The 20,659-nt window shown below is 40.1% G+C and overlaps 1 protein-coding gene and 1 non-coding gene across 2 annotated transcripts in view; both read right to left on the bottom strand.

Moving 5' to 3' along the window:
- Positions 1-1,258: 1,258 nt before the first annotated feature.
- On the bottom strand, positions 1,259-1,330 carry trnam-cau (transfer RNA methionine (anticodon CAU)). The gene has a single exon. It is a non-coding gene; the product is annotated as a tRNA-Met (tRNA).
- Positions 1,331-3,777: 2,447 nt separating this feature from the next.
- tmem132a (transmembrane protein 132A) overlaps positions 3,778-20,659 on the bottom strand; it is a 29,380-nt gene continuing 12,498 nt past the window's right edge. Inside the window, exons 10-13 of the mRNA XM_067578182.1 lie at positions 18,320-18,522; positions 16,854-17,073; positions 16,583-16,774; positions 3,778-7,019 (exon numbers count right to left, since the gene is read on the bottom strand). Coding sequence (XP_067434283.1) covers positions 6,045-7,019; positions 16,583-16,774; positions 16,854-17,073; positions 18,320-18,522 — 1,590 coding nt within the window. The 3' untranslated portion in view covers positions 3,778-6,044. The remainder of the gene's footprint in view (positions 7,020-16,582; positions 16,775-16,853; positions 17,074-18,319; positions 18,523-20,659) is intronic.

Genomic DNA, 20,659 nt, shown 5'->3' with positions numbered 1-20,659 from the left:
TGGCACTATCAGGTAGACATCTAGTGAAGACATTTTTGTCTAATGATGTGTAATAGGAATTCAAAAGTTATTAAGTAATGATCTGATAAAATAGGATTTTGTGGAAAAATAATTAAATGTTCAATTTCAATCTCATAAGTCAGAACAAGGTCGAGGGTATGGTTAAGACAGTGAGTGGGATTATTTACACACTGAGAGAAGCCAATTGAGTCTAACAATGAGATAAAGGTAGTGCTGAGACTATCATTATCGACGTCCACATGAATATTAAAATCATCTACTATAATTACTTTATCTGTACTAAGGACTAAGTTTGATAAAAACTCTGAGAATTCAGATAAGAATTCAGAGTATGGACCAGGAGGACGGTACACTATAACAAATAGAACTGGCTGTAAAGTTTTCAAGGTTGGTTGAGAGAGACTAAGAACAAGACTTCCGAATGAGTTATGATTAAATTTAGATCTAGGGTTGATGGTTAGGCTTGAGTTGAAAATGGCTGCAACTCCACCTCCTTGGCCAGTGTCTCGAGGAATGTGAGTATTAATATGACTGGGGGGAGTGGATTAATTCAGACTGACATATTCTTCATGAGACAGCCAGGTTTCAGTAAGAGAAAATAAGTCAATATGATGATCTGAGATTAAATTGTTTACTAATACGGCTTTAGATGATAGAGATCTAATGTTCAGGAGTCCACATTTAATTCTCTTATTTTGTTGTACTATTGCAGTAGTGGTTTTAATTTTTATTAGATTTTTATGAATGAATCCTCTTCTGTTTACTTTGGATTTAATTGATTTAAATGGTCGGGGGACAGACGCAGTCTCTATGTGGTTTAGAGTAGGTAACTGCTCTAATAGAAGCGCAGAGAAGCGTGTAGGACTGCAGCTCTGCCTCCTGATAAAAATTAAAGTCAGGAATAGTCTTTCAGCAAGACAGTTTAATGGGGGGATTCCAGCTGGTCAATGACACGTAATTAATGACGTTCCCATAAACTGTAGATTTTGGTGAAGTTTTAATTTAATGACTGTGTTCTGTATAATAACGTTCCCGTCTTCAACGAAATCGTCCTATTTCCAAGTGCAAAGGCTATATAAACACGTTGATGTTTTGGATATGTTAGGCTAACATCACGTGGGCAATGACTTATAATATCGCGGAAAACCTTTTGCGCCAGTTAACTTACGTTTTTCGAGCAGCAGTTGCAGAGCACACGTCTAACAATGTGTAACGAAACACGTGAAAGGAAAACAGATAGCAGAGGATGGTTTCGATCCATCGACCTCTGGGTTATGGGCCCAGCACGCTTCCGCTGCGCCACTCTGCTCAACGACAAAATCAAAAATGTGAGACCTTCATATTGATCTTTGACAAGGGTCGAAGAATGAGAGATTGATACTATGAATTATCGAAAGTCTTGACTTGAATACACAACAGTAACAATTTCATTACATTCTGACCCCAAGGAACGATTCAATAAAATACATTGGCCGCAAAGACAGCATTTCAGAAGCAAGTATTGCTGCATCATGAGATAAACAACATAACGCTAACGTTAACTACTTCCAGAGTTTGAGCTCACATCTGTATCCACTGCTTTAAATATCTTCCAGCAGAGCAGACTATCATGTGGATGAGCATATATTACCAACATATTTTCCAAATATCCTGTAATATCCAGTCTGAGCTGCTTGCTGTCGATTTTACATTTAGTTCCATCTTCACACCGCTAGAGGGCATGGCGTGTTAATATCTTTTTATTGGTATAGTCCATGGATGCATTAAGCAGAAGGTACAGTCTGTGGTGTTTGTGGCAGGCAGAGCGCACATAAAACATATCTAGTTAAACATTATATAGGGATAAGCTGTCACTACATTTGTCTTGGAGTTTTGAATTATGAATGTTTGTTAACTCTTAAGCTATTAAAATGGGTAATTTGGGTTATTAAATCTTAGTATTTATTACTTCTCACTGTTCACTTGTGACTGTTTGGGTGGTGAACAGCTCCACTTCATTGAAGTTTCCTTGACCAGCAACCCTTTAAGAAGTGGAAAGCTTCATAAAGAACACTTTATTTTAAACATACTCACATGAAACCAGAAATAAAGGCAACTGATAAAATGACACATTATGTATTCTGAAAAGCAATTTAGCTTTAGACATTGCCAAAGTCATTATTCAATATATTTATGTATGCTACATCAGCTGCCCAACACAGACTGATTTTTCACACTGCATAGTTTATCAGGTGTGTAATGAGTCCACCAAAAAACTCTCATTTCAATGTTGTGGTTTTTGTTCTATTACAGTGTTAGTATAGTAGTGGAGACAGTACAGGTATCTATTCTCCATCAGTGATGTGTGTAGTTGTTGAAAAATACTAAGACTTCAAATATCTGTACCACAACACTTAAACAAGTGTTTCTTGATTGATGATTTTCAACATTATATGTGCTGTACAAGAGGACATATATCAGTCTACCAAATGGAAATGCAGGGGAGTGATGCTTCATCTAACTTGCCAGAACCAAGATGCCTCCTAGGGAGAAGCAGAGCTTATCTATTACCTTCCCCCACTTCAACACTAGTGCCCTAGATTTTGCTGATTTGAAGCATATCCGTGCCAGTCTACCTGCCATGTTAAATACCAGAGGCTGTATTTTATCATAACAGTTATAAAAAATGAGGCTGAGAGTTCTTAACTAAGAGTTTTATTTTGAGATGTCATAAAGCTAGGAAGTAACAGTTGTTATGGAATGGAGAAAAATTTACAGCTAAGCGCTATGGTTGCTATGGATAACTTCATGTTTTTCTTTCTTTCTCATGTACACAATCATTAGATCAGTGGTAACCAATCTCTTAGTAAACATAAAAATACTGTCAAAATGTGGCCAATATGTCTAGGAAAGATATCTAAAAGGAAAAATATACAGTATCTTATTAAAGAGGAACTCCACAGATTTTCCACATCAGTGTGTACCAGTGTGTTAAAAGTTGTACAAAGCCATTTGTAGATAAATAGATAGATAGATAGATAGATAGATAGATAGATAGATAGATAGATAGATAGATAGACAGATATAACTTTATTGATCCCCAAAGAGAAATTCAATAATGTGTCTCCAGAGGAAGCTGTGTGAAATCTGATAAACTGCTTAAGTGATGTCACTTGAGTCAGCATCAGTTGGGACTGAAGACCACAAGTTTGAAAACTAAAAAGTGAGGTTAGCGTACCTTTGTAGCCCACTCCTCTTCTCTGCTGGAGGCTAGCAGCTCCAGGCTACTAGCCACTACTAGCATAACTGTCCAACTGAACTGTCAACAGTTGAGTTGCATTGTGGGTAATGTAGACACCAGCCCCTCTTCTCATCTCTCAATTTGTACATCCTCGATTTCTTTCCTTACCTCCTCTCCTCACTTCTTAGTCCCTCCCACCTGAGATGCAAGCGGAGGAGGCAAGCAAGAGACACAAGGAGAGAGGAGTCAAGGCAACAGGCATTTAGCAAAATGAGACATCCTTGCTTCGGAGCCGTCATGTCAATTAAATATAACGTGCAGCAGAGCTGCATCACCCATCTATTATTTTGTTATAGCCTACCACTGTATTTTATGATCTCTGACAGATGAGCATAACAGTGTTCATGACAATGTATATATTTACTTTTAATTCAAATCACAACGTGGCATAATATGACAAGAATGTACGGATGTCATACATTGTTATATTTTATTTAACATATGCGTGCACACACACACACACACACACACACATATATATCCCTTATATATTTTATTGAGTGAAGCACTACAAATGGTTTGTATATTCCAGCTATGTGTCATGCCTCTGTCATACAGTGCCATACGGTGCCGAAAAAGACTACCTGTGTATCCTCGCTCATAGCTCCTCCGGCAAACCTCCTCTCTCCTCGCTCCTCTCTCCTCCAGATGCATTTTGGAATCGAGATATCCTTAAACATGACGCGATGAGAGAGGAGACGAGGAGGCACAAAATAGAGAAATGAGAAGAGCCTCAGGTTTTGATAAGGAAGACGAATGTATGGAATAGTAAAGATGTTTCTGCTAAAATGATTTTTACTGACTTTTACAATGAAAATTGGTGTATTGCCCCTTTGCAAATGTAGGGGTCTCAAAGCTAGGTCTGACCTGCTCATTATTTTTAGGAGTTTGGTGAACTCCCTGCATCTGTGCTATAACAGTTTAAAAAAGCTTTATCACTGAGACAAACACCCCACCTCCATAGCCATAGTCTCACAGTCACATAAAAGAATGACAGAAAGACAAACTTTAATGAAAGTGTACTTCAGGATGCAAAATGGAACCCAGAATCCAGATCACACACATTTTCTGGTTCTTCCAAAACACTGAGCTTGGCACTGAAATGAAAATTTCCTGACTGAAGTGTAACAGCAGCCACAGCACATAGAGCTGCATCATTTGACATGAGTGATGCACACGTAGCACATAGCTGACACAACATGTGGTCAGAGCAAGTGATGAATGTATGGTGGCTGTGATGTGCTGATCTGGGGTGTGAATGTGATAAAACTGCTGTTCCTGAGGAACTGATGAGCATTGATGGTTGCAGATAGGACAGTGATGTGACCTGACATTTACACGCTGTGACTCAATCCATGATGACATGCATCCAGATGTCACTGCTGGCGTGTTGGCTAACATAGAAAGCAATAGGAATTCCATCCCACCACCCAAAAACAATGTAATGTCCCTGTTCCATTGGGTAACAAATAAATACAAAGCAGAGGAGTAACCAGTCTTAAAGAGTGATGCTGTGAAACTCTGTGATAGCACACTGTTACAATAATGAGTTGTCCTTTTAAAAACAGCCCGACTGTGGCGATTCACAGGGCCACAATGAACAAAGGTGAACACACAGTTGTACAGTCTTCTGCTGAAGTCAATGGAGACAGAGTGAATATTCACAGGGACTGCACCTTTACCCTTCAGAATTCAAACACTTTAGACTTTTGTTTCCCAATAGTGCCCAAAAGTTTAAATTCTTTAGCTATACCGTCATGTCAGGCATACTAGTGAACTTTTCACTTACTTTTTGACTTCAGTTTATATTTTTCAAATGTTTCAAATGCAGCTTAATGTTCTGGGCCTGTCAAAATGAAAATTAGATTTAAGCTGAAATCTAGCTTGGCTCTTGAATATACAGTGGAAACCATTTATAGTGATTACATCTGTCCAGGTCAAAGTGATCACTATATGCGGATGATTATTAAAACCAATTTTTTTTTTCTAATGCAGATTACCATCTAATTGACATTTGTATATTTATTACATGAATATAAAGTAATGAAATGGACAGCTTTGCTATTTACTGAATTTTATGGACTGTTTCAAAATACAGAACAGCCAGAAGCAGGCGGGATGTGTGTTTACGAGAAAGTTGCAAGAGCGGCCAGCGAGAAAGTTGAACCAGAATCAACTTTTGGAGAAATGCAACCTGTAATGCTGCGGTGGCCAATCACAGCTGGTGATAAGACTGATCAGAGCTATAACCCTGTCATGAGGGAGGACAAAAACATTACTAGGAAGAGGGGAGGACATTTCTCTTCGTTTGATAACGTTAAAAGTAAAGTTAGCATGCAGTGGTAGCGAGAAAGCCGGTGAATGAGAGGAATAAAACGTTATTTTCTAATTGTTTCACAGTGGTTACAAATAAACAAGCCCTCAACTGCACCCTACACCTCCACACAACCCTGCGGATGGCGCCGCAACGCCTGGTAATGGTGCTGCAGCCACTAATTGCGTATCATACGTGTATCATGGGAGTAAAATAGAATTACTGTTAGTAATTAGTTAGTTAAATAATTAGTTAATTATTTTTTTTTAAAATTCTATGTGTTTTCATGTATGAAAAGACCCAAAATTGATTACTATTAGCAAATTACTTAAACAGCATTTGTATAGGAATGATTCTGTCCCAAGTTTTTTGATCCATATAAGTGGTTGATCACTGTAACCGTGATCACTATAAGTGGTTTCCACTGTATCAGCAAACAATCTCTACTTCTTTCAGATCTTCTTTATTGATCTCTTCCTGCTCCCGGTTTAGCTTGTCTTCACCTTCGGTCTCCTTCCTCTCCTCGAGCTTCTTGTTCGCTACCTCTTTCTCCTTCTGCTCCTCTTCCTCTTTTTCCTTTGTGACTGCCTCAAGTTGTTCTTCCCTTTTCTCCTCCATTGTTTTCCTCCTCCTGTCACGGAGGGCACAGGGGAGGCAGTTTGCCAGGAAGAGGACGGCAGAGAGACAGAGCAGAGAGAGGATGGTGCTCACACCGACCTCCAGCTCTAGAGCTCCCTGCCCATCTTCCTCTTCTCTCTCTCCTTCTTTCTCCTGGCTTGGAGAGAAGTACACAGTGCCCTCCTCCTGGCTTGGCATCAGCACAGCTCTTTCCAGATTGTTCTGACTCACCATCCCTCTGTTTCCGACCTTGTTCCAAATTCCATTAGTCATCCTCCCGCTAATTTTGTCATAGTAGTCACTACTGGTGTTCACATTTTCACTCTCTACATTTTCTCCACCCTCGCCAAAGTTAGATGAGTAGATGTCACTGTCTGACTCAATCAGTGTGTCTGAAATATCAAACTCAAACTCCTCGCCTTCCTCATCCTTGTTTTCTACTGGCTGCAGGAAGTCCAAGTCCAGGTTGACTCTTATCCAACCAGATCCCCTTGCCAGCCTCCTCGTCCCACCTCCTCCACTGGTGTCTGTCACATACACATGGCCCTCACTGATAGAGTTTGAGGTGATTGACTGATCAATGCATGATGAAACCAGAAGCTCTGCACGCAGTAGAGGCCCACCTCCATCGCCCTGGGCAAAGATGCGTTGGCTTGGGCCAGGCGTCACCACAACAACAGTCTCAGCCAATGAGGAGAGATGCAAGAAAAATGGAAGGTCACTGAAGGAGGAGAGGAGGGAGGCGGTGTCATCGCTGAACTGGAGCCAAACACTGATGGAAGCCTCCTGGAAAGAGAGAGAGAGAGAGAGAGACAGAGAGAGAGAAAGAGAGAATGAGGAGGAAAAGATTTAGTAGACCGCATACTGCACAGTTTCATGTTGCATACTTTGCAAACTGCATACTTACATTGTTACTTTTATAAAGATTAGCCAGGTGTCCCATTATCAGTCTCAGCCTACTATAAGTTATATAATGGTTGCAAGGCCTTTATTTATCTCAACAGCAGAGAGAGACCCTCATTTGGCACAGGCCTTTATTTCTAATGTATTTGTTGTTATATATATTTCTGATCATATCTTAAAAAGCTGCTAATGCTGCTAGTTTGCTGCTAATGCTTGCTAATTATTTGCAACCACTTTAACTTGTGATGTTTTTTGATTGCTGTAAAGCTATTGTCAAAAAGAAACCAACGTTCCCTGCAGAGACATTTCATAAAAGCTTTATAGTGGCTGAAATAGTATAAACCCTCCCATTCCTGGTAGGTTTTTAATGTGAAACATCTGTGTAATTAAGAATTTCATCAACAGATGTTTAACTGTCGATTATAAAAAGAAGGCATAGTAAAAATGATCAGCAATGATTATTGAATGAGAACAGTAGGCTATTAGTGGTAAACAGAGAAACTCAGAGCAGCAGAATGGTGAGTAAGACAACCAATCAAAACAACAACAGCATCATACTTTCTAACAGAAATACTGTCTTTGAGTCTACTTTGCTGTTTTTTTTCATTCAGAGTTAAGCTACTGTCAATGATACTCAACACTTCCTGCACAGATGTTTCACACTAAAAGTATTCCAGTGGCTAAAAGTGCATAATCCCTCCCTTTCCTTGTAGTTGTTTCATGGGAAACATCTGCATGGACTGTTGAGTTGTATTGACCATAGCTTAAAGGTGTCAGTATGCTTGAAACATACTGGACAGTCTCTCCTCGCATTCCTGGTGTTGCATGTGGTTGTATGCATGAGAAGTGACAAAAATAGATGTGTGATGAATGAAAAAAGAGAGCAAATTTAGTTTGAAGCATACTGAAACCTTAACATTAAACGAATGAAGTGAATGGAATTTCTGTATTTCTGTAACAAGACTTAGAGTCTACTGCAACGCTAGCAGCTCTGTGATGCTTTGATGAGGCACAGTGAGTTAAATGTGAGCATACTAACAGGTATAATACTCAACAGCATGTGAGTATGCTAATATTTGCTTCTAAGCTCTTAGAGTACAGCTGAGGCTCATGGAAATGTCATGTCAAATTCATAAGAGACATTTGAGACAGTTACATTTGAAGGAAAAGAGTGGAGCCTTAGTGAAATCTTAGTTAAATGAACAATATAAAAAAACAGTACATAAGGAGGAGGTTGGGGTGGTGGAGGGAGCTGTGGCAGCAAACATAATAATAGTGAGAAGTGTCAAGTAATAAATGGCCACCTGCATGAATTTGACTATTCAGCTATTCATGAGTTAGCTGGTAGCCAAACGGCTGATGAATGGGCCACTCATAGTGAAACATGAATGAAACAGCTGATGCCATTTAACTAATGCAAAGAGTACTTCACTGCCCTTCAGAGCCCGAACAAACACGATTTTTGACCAGGCAATGGCTTCGGAGGGAATGTAAGGAGATCCCAAAAGTTTACAGTTCAACCTGTGGGGAAACTTGAACACCTGCACCAATTCTTTGCCAATCCATCATGTAGATATACAGGGCCCACACTAGCTTTTTCCCCCAAGGAGTACATGTGCTCCAAAATGAAAAACATAGGAGCACACAAAGAAATTTAGGAACACAGTGAAAAATGTTCAAGTAACACAGTTTATTAACTCAGAAATGGGCCAACATCTCTGCAGTTTATCTTTCACACTAAGTCATTACTGTGTCTTACTGTCTTTAGCCCATTGTCAACAATGCTGCTGTTTCTGCTGTGAGTGGGTGTGCTCAGGTCTTTGGCAAACAGACTCAAATTTAAATACACTGAGGGCAGCCTGATGCAATGCTGAACTGGCTGCAATGCTGAGCGGTGGCGCCCTATCCAGCTCTTATTATACATCCATGGACGGCACCCTATCCAGCTCTTATTATACATCCATATTTGTAGCCAGGTAATGTGTGCCCTCCGTAAGGGCTTGTAGGCAGATAGAGCAGGAAAAGTTGGCACCTCGGTCCCCCTACTGGTGGCGCTGTAGCACTGTCAGAGATTTCATCATACAAAAGCTGCAAGTCTTAGTCTAAAAAGTAAAATGTTATCAGCGGAAGCTCATCTGCATGATCTTATGATCAATTATCATTTAACATTATATCCTTATAAAACCAATAATATACAGTGAGCTCCAAAAGTCTGAGATCACATTGAAAATCTCTAAAATCTCTAATCTCTAAGATCTAACATTCCGGAGGAGTGGCTGCACTGGGAGTGAGCTCCTGATTACATCTCAAACTTGGACCCAAAAAAGTGGAACATTTTGCAAATTAACACTAAAAAATCTTCAGAAAGAAGAATAGCATTGATCAGCAAGAACAGAAGAGAAAACATCATCTTTGGATATATATTTCAAATCAAAACAACTAGCTAGCTGTCAACTGCTAACTGCTACCTGTTACCAATATTCCAAAGGAGACACAGAACTAAAGAAGCAGAAACAGAAGAAAGAAACAGAAGAGTTTTGTTTTTCGTTTGTTTTTTTTTGTTGTTTTTTTTAAAACGAGGAAAACTTGAAGGATCCTTGCTGGTAAATGTAATCCACGCATGCTGGAACCTCTCTATGCATCCTGGACTCAAGAAGCAATGGCATATGACTGGGGGTCACTCAACGGGATGGGGAGATGGTCAGCTCACCCCCCTGCCGACTCTGCTACCAGGCCAGTCCAGGTTTTCAAACATAAACATCAGATTAAACATCAAGTAAGACCATCTGTACATCCATCTCAACATCGAAGGAAACGGTCCTGGCCACATGGATCTTCTGGGGTTCCTAACCGCCCGGATGGCGGCCTTTTCTCCCCACTGAGGTCGAGAGGAGGTTCCAGGTACACCGGGCCGGTGCTGAGGGGCTCATGGCCAGTTGATGCTCCTACAGTGAGTTTTTAACATAACTTACTGGGATATTTTGCAATCTATTCCTCTGTCCTGCGGCACAGACGAGCCCAGGTACCAGAGTGAATCACCGATCCAGTGGACTGGTCATCTGCCACCCCATTTCGGAGAATAGCAGGTCTCCTCTTCATGCTGATCCTGCTTTCCGGAGATGTTCAGCTAAATCCTGGACCAGTGACACCTGGAGTGCTGCAGAACCTCAATGCTGATTTGTGCCTGAGTGTGTCTGGGACTCCTCTGGTGCCAGTGAAGAATGAGCAGCAACTTTCTGAGCCGGGCTTCTTCCTTAACAGACTAAACTTTGTTAACACCAGGCATGATGGCTCCATGAATAACTTTTCACTACTGGGCTGTGGAAATCTTGATAGGTACAGTGTTTCTCTCACAAAACCTGCTGCGTGTTGAAACCCTGCAGTGAGGAGGCAGAGGTTATTCTAAACCTTCCAAACTGTCAATCGTGCAAAAGTCTTATGGGACCTGAAGCTGAAACCAAAGGGGCTATTCGGTGGACTTTTTAACATCAGAAGCATTACTGCAAAGAGCAATCAGCTAACTCATCTTGTGTCTGACTCAAATCTGGATTTTCTCTGTCTGACTGAAACATGGTTGAAACAAACAACTCCTGCAAGTGTGTTCACAGTACCCGGATACCAATGTTTCAGAAGAGACAGACCTGATGGAAGAGGAGGAGGGGTGCTTTTTTATGTGAGAGACAACATCAAATGTGATCGTGTGGTTTATAATGCGGGTAACACGTTAGAATATGTTGGGATGAAAATATTGTTATCCCAACAAATGTCTTTTAACATCATAGGTGTCTATAGGTCCCCCTCTGCAGATGACACTTTCTATGATCAACTCACAGAGGTCTTGAAAGAGTGCAATCTCAACAAAGAGTTATTACTTATGGGTGATTTTAATGTGAACTGGGAGGATAAAACTAAGAGGAAAAAATTAAAAATGATCACAGAGAAATTCCAACTAGAACAACTAGTAAAAGGCCCAACTAGGATTGCAAAATGCTCCAGTACACAAATCGATCTGATATTTACTAACAAACCAGAAAGAATAACTAAAAGTTATAATTTAATCACTGGCTTATCAGATCATAAGCTAATCCTATGTGCGAGAAAATTGACTAAAAGTAGATTTAAGACCACAGCAACTAAGACAATGATCCTTCAATGCATACTCAGAGCTAAGCAAGAAGAATTTACCAATGAAATTAACAACTTGAACTGGGATGATGTACTGTCCTCTGATCATCTGGACTATGGCTGTGATACTTTTACTCAAATAATCAACTCTGTGAGGGAAAGATTTAATGTTATTTATCCAATAGGATACAATGTGTTAAAGTTGGTGACACACTGTCCAGTAACATGAAGTGCACAATGGGTTTTCCACAAGGGTCAGTGTTAGGGCCCCTATTATTTAGCCTATATATTAATGATCTCCCTCAACAGTGTCATGATGTAGAACTACAGCTGAGTTAGCTGCTGCTAAGCGAACAATAGCAATAGCATTGGAAAGGGTCACACATTGACACACATTGACATCATGTCTGAGTCTAAATGTAAACAAGACAAAAGGTGTGTTTTTCTCTAAAACTATGGTACAACCTCCTAATGCTGATATTTTCATCAAAGGTGAAAAAATTTACTTTAAATTTGATTTTAAATATCTTAGTGTGACACTGGATCCAAATTTGAACTTCAAGAAACATGTTAAAAAACGGTTAAAACCATAAAGTACAACTTAGCAAATTTTATTTGGGTGTATTTATTTATTTTTTTTGCTTTTTACTGTTTGTTGTTGTGCTGTTGTATGTTTTTTGTCAGGGACTACAGATGCAAATTAGCTTTAAGCTAACTCTGGTGCAGTGCATCTTTAATGTTTCAAACTGCACACTGTCCCATTCAATAAAAATCATAAATAAAAATAAATAATATTTTTATGCAAACCTTGAAATAATCAGAAAGTTTGAGGATTCAGAAACTTCGGAAACACAAGAAGTTATGACGTAAAATAAAGAAGATATATTTAAGATTCTGCACTATTCCTAGGTCGGCAATCAAATTTATGCAAATTTGTGGCATTGATCAACTTAACTCCTTTGTACAAAAGGTCAGATTTCCTTGAGTTGTACCCCTTCCATTGAAGCATGCATTCAGATGACACTCAGGTGGATTTGATCTACTCATCAGAGGCTCATTCAAGTAATTCAACTTGCAGCCAGTGTTCACCTGTTAAATATGGCTTTAAAATATAAATATAAATAAATATATAAATAAAGATGTTGTTCTTCAAAACTATTTCTTTGTCAAACTCTTTTATTTATATGGTATATTCATGTGTCACAGTTAAGGAAGGTTGTGTTAAGTTGCATTAAATTGCCTTTTCTTTATTGTTTTTACATAAGTTTATATTTCGGCCACCAAAAATGTACTTTTGCCACCAAATTTAGGGGCTTAGTGGCCCATGGGACCAGTGCTTAAAAATATTAGCGTCTATCCCTGCTGTTGACCTGTATACGTCGTAGGCTCTGCCGTAGCCTACTCCATCGCTACAGTTGTGGCTGTGAAACAGAGGATAAATACTTTTGAGTGTCACACAGCTAACACGAAATGACTTGTTTCACTATCAGAATTTGATCCATTCAGTCTGATAACATTTGTAAAGTCTAGAATGGTAAATGGTAAATGGACTGTACTTGTATAGCGCCTTTCTCGTTTTCTAACCACTCAGAGTGCTTCTACACTACGAATCACATTCACCCATTCACAACATTCATACGATGAATGGGTACAGGGGTTACCATGCAATGGATTTCCTGCCCATCAGAGGAAATCTAATCATTCACATACATTCACACACTGATGGCACAGCCATCAAGAGCAATTTGGGGTTAAGTATCTTGCCCAAGGACACATTGACATATGGACTGGAGGAGCCGTGAATCGAACTGCCAATCTTCCAATTAGTGGGCGACCTGCTCTACCTCCTGAGCCACAGCCTTCCCCCAGAAGAGCTGCATAATTAAATTATTTTATCCCCATTCAAGTTAGCAGAGAGCTAACCGGAAGTTAGCTGCTAGGCCAGCGGAAGTTTCTAGTGCACATGCTCTATCCATAAAGCACACCCAGTATGCATTCATCCGGCCAGCACAGGAATGTCAAACCTGACACCAGATTTAAAATCTTTTTATACTGTGAAATACAGAGAGATTTATCTGGCGGTGATAGGCTTAATCAGAAATGTGTGAACTTGCTTGGCAAGGACTTGAATGTCACGGATGTTCATTTATATGTAAAAGTTCCGCACTGCAGGTTTAAATAGGCCTACTAGTTTTTAAACAATTGGCAGCAGGTTTTTAGGGGAAAATATGAGTGAAATACTTGCACTGTAGAGCCCTGAGATACCAAGATATTTCACTGGAATCAAAAACTTAAATGGTGCTATATGAACCATGGGGACCACAGATGTCTGTACCACATTTCCTAGCAATGCATCTAATATTTGTTGAGTTATTTCAGTCTGGAACATAGACTGTATGTAAAGATGGACGTAGCAATGTGTGATGTCATCTGTTGATTTGCATTGGAGCTGCTTACAGTCAACGCCATCTTTCCTGTTTGGAGCCAGGACCCTCCAAACAAGGAGTGCTGTGTGTTGCCTTTCACACTCTGGAAACACACCCCGCTACCTCAGACCGAAGCTAACGATAGCTTACTGGGAACACTGAGCACTGCACGCTAACTAACATGGCAGGTATCAAGCAACATTAAAGGTGACTTATTATACTCCTTTTCAACAAGTTAATATAAGTCTCTGAGGTCCCCAAAACATGTCTTTTAAGTTTTTTGCTGAAAATACAGCTGAGATTATGCATTCTAGCATGCTTCTATACCCCTCTGTTTCTGTCCTGTTCTGGATGGGCTGTTTCTGTGTCTATGCAAATGAGCTGCAGCTCCCCATGCTCCACTCCGGACCTGAGTGTGACTTTCGGGCTGTGATACAATGTGAGATTATATGACTGCAACAGGAGAGACCGAGGGCTGTTGACAGTATTCATATTCATAGTGGAACTGCAACAGAGCTGCAGCAGCATCACTAATACTAGTATTACAGTATTGCTAAGTGTTATCTGTGGACCAGAATGGACTAGCCCCGGCTTGACTTTACACACACTTTACATACTGTAGTGGGCTACTACAGCTTTATTGTCTGAGCAAGTTAGCTGCTGGGTGCCAATCAGTCACACAATGTTGCAAAGCAAAGGAATTCCTGCAGTTTGACCATTTCTTTTTCACATGTGTTTTGTTACCTTCATGGCATGTCTATCAAATACATTTACATAATTTACAGCAGCAACACACACATACCAGAAAGGATCACGGAGGAAAACAGGCTAACATGTAACAACAAAGCTAGCTGAATTAGCGCTGCAGTTCAACGTTCCACAAAAAGCAATATGAAACCCAACCGGTCAAGGCAGATGGTTGAGGTTATTTCCCCTTAAAGGGGAGTTTTTCCTTATCACTGTCGCCAAATGCTTGCTCATGGGGGAATTGCTAGGTCTCTGTAAATTAAAGAGTACGGTCTAGACCTGCTCTATGTGAAAAGTGCCCTGAGATGACTTTTGTTGTGATTTGGTGCTATATAAATAAAAATTGAATCGTATCACCACAAAGTACAAGTTACTTTGTGTTTTAATATTGTTTAGTGTGTGTGGGCCAGAGATCTTCACAAGTCATTTATACAAGTCCACATGAAGTTTCAAGTCTTTGAGTTAGAGTCCAAGCCAAGTCTCAAGTCTTTGATCAGGAGTCTGAGTCCAGTCTTAAGTCTCTTTTTGGAATAATAAGTGTTACATACGCTGCGCATCAGGTTAGAAATAGCCACTGTGCGACATGGTTATTTCTAGGGAATGCACTTTGCTTTTGCATGTTGATTATTTCTGATTTAGCTATTTCTGTTTAAGACAATTATTTTGCTTATTTTTTTTTATCTACATGAAAGTATTGATAAGATCACTTTAAAATATCATACTAGCTAGCTGCGTAGTCTATTTTTGTAGCCTGTAGCCTATCTGTTGTTATCTAGATAAGGACATGTAGCCAATCAAAGCACTTTCTTTGATATGAAGGGTGCTGCATATGATTTGCCTTTTCCAATAGCACAGGTACCTAATACAATATGATCATTCCTAAAGCATCTATGAACATAATCTTTATAATGTAAATAATTATTGTGGCAATAACACGGGAGCAGCCCATTGTTGAATGAACTAGGGCGACCTGTGACTATTCACCCATATTTGCTCTCTTCCTATGCTTCTCAAAAATCTCCTGAATAAATAACAACTGGTGGCCTACTGAGTGAAAGCCATGATCACCGGCGACATTCCATTTACTGAATTCACCAGCGGGCATCACTGTAAAACAAATAGCAACCAATGCAAATTAGAGAAAAGAAATAAGCTCATTTCCATAAAAAAGAATGCCATGCTCTGTGCAATGAGAGGATTCTGTTTATATATCAGAATCACTCCAGTGATCATCTGACTTAGATGTTTATACAGTGTGTAGCTAACATTTGTTCTGCATCAACTAAATACGCTTTTAATATGCCATTAATGGAAATTGAAGGTATTTCTGCTGGCTTGTGAAAGGGTGATGCAGGCTGCTTTCCAACACAGCCACCAGTGGCATAGTGTGCAGTTACTGGACTTGAGTTACATTAGTAGAACAACCAAACCTTGAACTGAAAAGGTATTTTCCTGATTTTCTCAAATTTTGCATTTGCCCTGCTCATTAATATCTGGCACAAGTGCATGTCTGTACCGCACTGGAGACTGGTTAAAGCTCTCCTGTGTAACCACGTGTGCACAGCTCTGAAGACAGCTCATTTCGGTTAATGTAAGTAGATAACAGACTAGTTGTAATGAAGGAATAAATGGCAAATGTAGCAAAGTTAAAAGTAGATTACTGGTCCAAAAAATACTTGAATACAAAGTAAAAGCACAGTTTTAAAAAGGAAAGGAGGAACTTAAGGAACTTCCACATTGGCTTCAATTTCAAGCCGTGGTTGTTGCCACTTGGTCTGGAGCAAAGTGATGGCCTGACCAACCGACAATGCCATTCCTATAACCATACTGCTAGTGTTGCAAAAGATGGTAACTGAGAGCAGCAGAGTGGTGGGTATGACACGACTCTATTGTTGAACTGATGGAAAAAATGTTGTGAAAATGTACAGTACAACAATACATTATGCTTAGTTAACCATGTTAGCCAATGTAGTGAATGTTACTTTAACCACCTTTATAGCCAGCCTTTACCAGCAACCTGCATTGTGCTGGCCACAACTCAATGCTAATATTTGAGGAATGGCTTTCTTTGGAAATTTTTAGTGTCTGCACTAAAATATTTCCTATCCACTTGCTCATGAGGGATATCATAAATCACCTGTCTCTCACCTGGTGATGGTTGAATAGGATGTTGTAGGCTGTCACTGTTGTTGTGATGACAGAGGGGTGGGCAGGGCTGGTCTTGACTGACATGCCAAGGCCGCTGACCACCTGCACAGACAGGTCGCCAGGGGTAACAGTGTCAGAGGTCACAGTGATGTCACAGCTGCCCAAAACACCATCCCATTGCTCAGAGACAACCTGAGAGAGATGATGTTGATGATGATAATACTCAGAAGGTTAAGATGTTGAGCTGATTTGATCTATAATCACCACCTACATGGAGAGATGTCTTTCCAGGCTGTAAACCAATCAGGTTGTTTTGGGTGCCAAGGGAAGCTACCCGAGGGTCCTCTACTCTCAGCCAGTTACGGACCAGCTCTGTCACATCCACAAACCAATCGGATGAGCCCAGGAGTTGTGTAGTTCTGCTCTGGGAGTCCTGAGCTGTGAATTGAGTCAGAACCTGGACTGAGGAGCGCTGATACACTGGCACACACCTGAGGAAAATGGACACACGGGAGGAATCAAGGACTAAACAAAGTGCAAATGAACAACTCTGCAGTACCAGTCTTATCTATGAATGTAGCAAAAGTTCCAAAAGTAACCTTGGATTTCTGAGTATAGTTAAAGCTCTCGGCCTCAATAGCCTTTACATGCGTCTTGGTCAAATCCAACTTGTGCATATGGTAAATGGACTGTACTTGTATAACGCCTTTCTAGTCTTCCAACCACTCAAAGCAGTTTTACACTACAAATCACATTCATACAGGGGCTACCATGCAAGGTCACAACCCATCAGAGGAAGCAGGAGCAATTTGGGGCTAAGTATCTTGCCACATCGGCATGTGGACTGGAGGAGCCGGGAATCGAACCACCGATCTTCCGATTAGTGGACGACCCGGTCTCCCTCCTGAGCCACAGCCACCCCAATATGTCTGCACATCTATATAAACCACTTGTGGATTGACTAGTCTACTTATAGGGGTGGTGGCTGTGGTTCAAGAGGTAGAGCAGGTCATCTGTAATCACAAGGTTCAGGGTTCAATTATACCATGTGATAATGAACTGATGATACAATGATGATGATAACCACAAATTGCTCCTAACTTGCTGCGGTGAGTGTGTATGAGTAAGTAGCATCATCGGCTTTGGACAAAAATGCTATATAAATGTAGCCATTAACCATTTTTGGACCTTATAACCACTCGCTAAACTATATTTGCAGACTGGGGTCTCTAAGAAATGAGAACTGTGATGACAAGGGGATTAATTCAGAACTCTCCAATGGACATTCACATTGTTCCAACATTAGCTAATACTGTGGTCTAGATTGATTGGCATCATGGATGTAACCTTAAATTCATTTGAAGTAGCTTTTTATTTATAGTCTTTTTGGTGAAAAGGCACAAAACAGGGGATTATTCTGAGATACAGTATATGCAGATATACAGTTTCCTTCTTTTGGCCAAAAAGTGCTTGACATTGGTTGGTAAGGTTTCACGGCCTTTACATGAAAGAAAACAAACATGGCAGCCTTGAAAACATATTGAATTAAACACATTAAGGAATCACTGGGGCTAACAGGGACTTTCAGGTCATTTCTGTCTTAAATAAGAAACATACTGTCAAATTAACCCATAAATGTAACCCTTAAACCCTTTCATATAATCATGTCTGGGGTGAACCTCTTTATATAGAGAAACTCATATAAACAAAGTGTAGGGAATCGAAGCTGTCTCATACCCTTTCTCTGTGAAGTGGTTCCAGCCATCAATGGCATTAAGAACAGGGTCTGCCAAGGAGACACGCAGGGGCACTGAGGGAGCCCACACCTCCAGACACACAGAGCCACTGAGTGCGCCAAGTAGAAACTCCACCACTACACAGGTGCTGCCCAAACCTGATTCGCTGCCGTCAACAAAGAGGGAGGAGCAATCACTGGACACCTGTGGTTAGGATGAACAGAGGACAAGCAAAAAAGATTATTAAAGACAGACAAAATTAAACTGCCATTGCACAGTATGTATATCAGTGGAGGCTGATCCATAGAGGCAGAGGATGTTGCTCCTTCTCTATTTTTGAGAGACAAGAGAGAGATCAAAATATTAAAAAGAATATTTGACTGAAATAAACCATTACCAAATCTCAGTATCATTTATAAAAAAAAAAAATCTCTTCTTTGGAAACAATCCATCATTGAAATTTCAACAACGACACCTGCAGGGTAGGAGGAGAAAGAGCAGTGTGTGTGAAGTGGTGATGGAGGGTAGTGGGGGAGAGTGGGGAGGAGTGGAGGGTAGAGGAGGATGGGTGCCTGCTGTCCTCCTCAGGGCAGGATCTCTTCCATCAATTTAATGTACATTTTTTTCATGCTAATCTATGATTGGCCAAGACATGTAAAATGACGCTCCAAGGGAGGACGTCCTCCCTAACCAATCAACAACCAGAATGCAATATTGACATTGCGTTGGTCCAATGATAGTTTCCAGATTTCATCTTCAATTCTCTCCACTGTAAAGCAGAGTAGCAGCAGTAGATAACGAGCAGTAGATAGCTCTTGCGTTAGCCAATGCAACAGTTAGCTTGTTGTAGCAGCAGTTGTAGCAAGGAGTCTTTATACATCCATGAAGTACTGTTAAGGACTGTTGTTAAGCTAACCGGAGAATGGATTTGGACTGTGTGGCGCAGCAGCAGCAGGACGCCACCGGGGAGCGGCTGGAGAGAGAAGCAACCGGAGAAACAACCAGGAGAGTTAGCTTGTTTGTCATTGTTGCTAATGATATCAGACTGGTTAACCAGCAGCCATAAAGTTCTGTTAACTAACTAACAAGATGACCAACAGCCACAAATGGACGTTATGACATGGATTCTTCATCTCCATGATAGAAAAAAGAAGACATCAGATAGACTAATGTGAGTCAGATACAGCTTCTCTCTTTCTGTCTCTTTGGTTGCTAATTTCATCTCTGATTGTTAAATGTCTCTGTGGTTGTTGTGTGAATTTATCTCCTTAACAAGAATGCAGCAGAGATCATATAATGTGCTGTAGGTACTTTGCTTGTTGAAGTTACTGTGAGCTGTCTGGACTCACTCATTCATTTAGAACTGACCCAGTTTTAAATTGAGTGGTTGTTCAGTCACCTGTTGATATTGTGTGACTAGTGAATGAGTGTGCAGGAGGTCTGGCTGCTTGCTTGTGACAATTTCTTCAGTTCGTTTTTAAGCTGAGTCGTATATTGAGTAATAAGCTTAAAGTTACTAGAATAACAAGTGTAATTAAAGCTGCAAGCAGCATTGGTCAGGACCTCGCAGTGTGGCCCGTCGGGATCAGATCATTTTGCTTTTTAAAAATGAGGGACATTCTTACAAGTATAGTGTGCTTTTATTTTGAAAGTTTGATTGACAGGATGAGAATTTTCTGCAGGGTGAGACATGCCTGTCTTGCTCACACCTGTGTTATCAAAATGATGCAAGTTTTGGGCCCATTCACTTGAATTTCAATTAGTAAACTGAAAACTCTAAAACTGCTTCCACATAGTTTTAGATACAAACTTCATTTGAACGTTAAATGAGTCACCAGACTTTGACTTACAAATCTTGAATTTACATGTTTTTTCTATGTCAAACTGTTTTTGAGATATTAGAGTTTGACTTTTAAAGTCTTTTGATGCTCCTCCTGTGAGTGTGTATTGTGGAATGTTTCACAGCACTGAGGGAGTGACATCACCAGGAGCAGTTTGAGAGGAGGATTTTAGAGTACACTTCTTGTGAAATATCCTCATAAATCCCATTACTTTGGCCAAATCTTACATTAAAAATCATATTTTTTAGTAGGAAATTTTGTGGCGAATCCATTGATACAGGTTTGAAAGTGGTCAGACATATAGTTTAGACGTCAGAAGCCTCTGTATGACACAAAGTTCATGCCCATAGATTGCCTCCTCATTGTTTTACATTGTAAGGTGTGATGTGGCAATGCAACTTTCAGGCAAACTGCTCGAGTTATTACAAAGTTTTTAACAACTTTTTTTCAGCATAATGTCATAAGTCACCTATTTATGTTTTAAGCCAATACCATTAACG

This window comes from Thunnus thynnus, chromosome 3 (genome assembly GCF_963924715.1).
Source record: "Thunnus thynnus chromosome 3, fThuThy2.1, whole genome shotgun sequence".
NCBI lineage: Eukaryota > Metazoa > Chordata > Actinopteri > Scombriformes > Scombridae > Thunnus > Thunnus thynnus.
This window is presented reverse-complemented; position numbering and strand designations above follow the sequence as displayed.